The 4,057-nt window shown below is 37.2% G+C and overlaps 1 protein-coding gene across 1 annotated transcript in view; it reads right to left on the bottom strand.

The window, feature by feature from the left end:
• Positions 1 to 4,057, bottom strand: part of LOC107600687 (sodium channel protein type 2 subunit alpha-like) — a 67,109-nt gene that overhangs the window by 29,661 nt on the left and 33,391 nt on the right. Inside the window, exons 11-12 of the mRNA XM_016292644.1 lie at positions 3,247 to 3,603; positions 2,731 to 3,162 (exon numbers count right to left, since the gene is read on the bottom strand). Coding sequence (XP_016148130.1) covers positions 2,731 to 3,162; positions 3,247 to 3,603 — 789 coding nt within the window. The remainder of the gene's footprint in view (positions 1 to 2,730; positions 3,163 to 3,246; positions 3,604 to 4,057) is intronic.

Here is a 4,057-nt window from a genome sequence, read left to right as displayed (position 1 = left end):
AAGTCAGAAAGTCAGAAAACACAACGACAATTCAGACAAACCGGAAAAGGTAGGTATAGTTCGAGACAGCGCCATTGGTACTCACCGCTTCACCGCTGACTGGACGAGACATCTGTCAATCAACGTATACAGGAAGAACCAGCCGAAGAACAGCAGAGTCGTGGTAGAAAGTTCGGAGATGGTATTAAAGTAGCTCAGTTTAAATGTTTTATATGAATTGCCCTTACTATGGAATAAAAATACGGGGTGTCTATTTACATTTAGTTAACAGTGGCTGTTTAACATTAGCTCCAGTGGCGCAGATGGATAAGCACTTGCCCTTGTCTTTTTGACGTGATCATCCCGGGTTCGATCCCATCTTTTGCCGAACTTTTTTTTTTCTCCCTTTTCAAATCTCGTATTAGCAATGGATTCTATTTAGACTAAGTGAAAATAGCAGTATTTTTTAGCAATATGCTATTTACACTAAGTGCAAATACCTAGTAATTATTAAATGGATGCCACCTTATTGGTACAATAAAGCCCTCCCTACACCCACCCTAACCCTACCCGATACTTTATTTTCAACTTTTTGATTATTTCCTTAATTTTTATTGAAAATAAATGCCTTTATGATGTGATACGAGATTTGAAAAGTGAGAAAAAAAAGTTCGGCAAAAGGTGGGATCGGACCCAGGTCGATCGCGTCAAAATGCCATCGACTAGCACTTATCCATCTGCGCCACTGGAGCTGATGATTTACAGCCACTTTTAACTAAATCTAAATAGACACTCCGTATTTTTTGATTGACAGATGTCTCGTCCAGTCAGCGGTGATTAATCCCAAACCAATGGCGCTGTCTCAAACTATACCTACCTTTTCCGAAGTTGTCGTTGTGTTTTCTAACTTGTTAATTTGGTTTCGGATTTGTCGTTGTGCTTTCTGACTTGTTATTTTGTTTTCGAATTTGTCATTGTGTTTTCTGACTTGTTATAATGTTTTCTGAATTGTTGTTGTGCTTTCTGAATTGTTATTTTGTTTTGTAGACTTGCATTTGCGTTTGTAATTTGTTATTTTGTTTTCAGAATTGTGAGTTGTTCTGCACCTCTCGGCCACCATACTAGAACCTTAAGCCAACACAAATTAAATATGATATCTACCCTGAATGACTGCATTACACCAACCTGGAGAATGTAAAGATGTAAATTATATAGTATGTCACCAATAGCAGTTTTTTTTTCCCACAAGTTAGGGTACGTTGCTGTCATACATACTGTGTGGCAAATAAAATTCAGACAAACTCCACAACCACCATTTCAATGGATCTGTGAAAGCGGTGTCGGAAAACCACTTGCCTGATCTCAAACAGACTTTAGGGTCCTTTACTTGTGGTATTAATGCATTTTCAATGACCGGATCACGATCGGATTGCACTTGACCATATCAAAAGCCAGGAGTAAATGGATCCAAGATAAAATGCATTGAGATAAAAAAAAACGCATTAGGATTCTAAAGACAAATGTTGATCATTTCAGTGAAATGCCATGTCGGATGTTGCTCACACAATTTGCTCACTTGATTTAAATGAACGATATCCCAATATTTATCAAATAATTTCACCACATTACAACTTGGAACCTCATTTATCTCATTTCTTTCCCCAAACACAAGCTCTTCTAAACCCTAATAACATACTATACTGTGGGAATACTCATAGAGAAGGAATGCAAAACCATATACCTTATCTCTGTCTGTTAAAATGACAAAAAAAATCTGAATTATGAACTGTAATGTACTACATTATGTACTACAACTTCTCACATAATTCACTACCGCTCAAAACTTTGGGTCAGTAATATAAATTTTTTAATCTAAAAATGAAATTAATACCCTTTTTTCAGCAAGGATGCATTAAATTAAGCAAAAGTGACAGTAAAGACATTTATAATAGTACAAAAGATTTCTCCTTCATATAAATGCTGTTCTTTTGAATTTTCCGTTCATCAAAGTATCTTGGCACAATGTATTATAGTTTCTACGGAAATATGAAGCAGCACAACTGTTTTCAACATTGATAATAACAAAAAAAGTTTCTTGAGCAACAAATCAGCATATTAGAGTGATTTCTGAAAGATCATGTGACACTGAAGACTGGAGTAATGATGCTGAAAATTCAGCTTTGATCACAGGAACAAATTGCATTTTATAATAAATATTTAAATAGGAAAAAGTTATTTTAAATTGTAATCATATTGCACAATTTTTACTGTATTTTTGATCAAATAAATGCAAGAAAATCTTACGGACCACAATATTTTCCATAAATTCCGCTTTTTGATCAGGTAACAGTAAGCAAAGCCCACTAAAGATGCATTAGAACAAAGATCTCGATGCAATCTGGCTTAACCCTTGTTGTCAATTTAAAAAAAGTAATTAAAAAAAACATAATTAAATATTATTTAGTAATATATTTTTCTGCTTTCACTGACAATATTCACTTTACCAATATCAGTCCAGATCATAACTACCAAAAATTCATTCAGTTTCAGGATTTTACCCTTTAAATGCCATTTTGTTTACATAATTGTTTTTTGTTTGTAATTTTTTAAATATTTTTTTAATAAAATTACATAAAAAAAAGACAAAAATGTTCCTAAGGACGCATGGGTTCAAATGTCTATGTAAAGGGGGCTTCATATCCACCCATTTTCCTGGTGTTTGAAAAAAAAAGTTAAAAACCGCAAGCTTACCTCTTTATCCTCTAGGTCTGAAGAAAAGCTACTGAAATCCTCAGTGTTGAGGCACTCAAAATCAGACTCCTCATCAGCGATCGGGACCCTGACATCCAAGCTTGAGTTGCTGATATAATTCTCAGTGTCACTATCCATGTCTGTTCCTCCAGTGCCTTTAACCAGCTCTAGTGTGGTGTGGTTGGAGTTATCATTTATTCCCTTGCAGTTTCTCCCGATCGTGTTCCCATCTACGGTTTTCTTTTTCGGCTTCCTCCTTCTTAAACAGCCGCTCCGGAAGAAATTCTGAAGGCAGGCCTTAACTAAAGCAACACCTTTCCTGATTCGACCAACCGCTATCTGCAGGTTGTTCTTTTCGCCCTCGTCATCAGGGGCTGCGAGGTTGTCGGCACTGAATGAGCTGAGCAGCAGAGCGAGGAACAGGTTCAAAACCTACAAAATTGGGAAGAAACCAACTACATGTTGACACAATTCAGATTTTTTTAGAGTTCATTTTTTAGAAGTAACTTTACATACCACCAGATTTCCAATGACCATGACCATCATGAACACAATTAAGCACAAGGGCTGTCCCGACACTTGCATGCAGTCCCACATGGTCTCGATCCACTCTCCACACAAAACCCTGAAGACGATCAGGAACGAGTGGAAGAAATCGTACATGTGCCAGCGAGGAAGCGTGCAATCCTCAGAAATCTTACACACACAGTCACGGTAGTTCTTCCCGAACAGTTGCATGCCCACCACGGCGAAGATGAAGACGATGATGGCCAGCACAAGCGTCAGGTTGCTCAAGGCGCCTAGTGAGTTGCCAATGATCTTGATTAGCATGTTCAGAGTCGGCCAGGACTTAGCTAGTTTGAAGACTCTCAGCTGTGACAATAAGGGGCATAAAAGATTAGTATGGGCAAGTAGAGATACACAATATAGATTAAAAAAAAAAGATCAGTGTCAGCTGATATGCTGCTTTAATGTCATCTAATGCTGATTCAAAGTTAATCTTTAAAAAAAATAATAATTAAATAACTTCAGCAAATCTCACTTGTATTTCTATAAATAAAACGTCTCAGGTTACGTATATAACCATGGTTCCCTGAGAAGGGAACGAGACACTGCGTACACTAGTTCCCCAATGCGACCCCTAGAGGACGCAGTTCTAAGTTCCCTCGGAAGGGAACGTCTCAGGTTACGTATGTAACCATGGTTCCCTGAGAAGGGAACGAGACACTGTGTCCTTTAGGGGTTGCATTGGGGAACTAGAGGACGCAAGTTTTGTAGTGTTTCGTTATGAATCTTTTTTTTTTTTCAATTATTTAATATATATATA

This window comes from Sinocyclocheilus grahami, unplaced genomic scaffold, assembly GCF_001515645.1.
Source record: "Sinocyclocheilus grahami isolate Dianchi unplaced genomic scaffold, SAMN03320097.WGS_v1.1 scaffold289.1, whole genome shotgun sequence".
Lineage (NCBI taxonomy): Eukaryota > Metazoa > Chordata > Actinopteri > Cypriniformes > Cyprinidae > Sinocyclocheilus > Sinocyclocheilus grahami.
The sequence above is the reverse complement of the archived record's forward strand: the minus strand, read 5'-3'. Positions and strand labels throughout refer to the sequence as shown.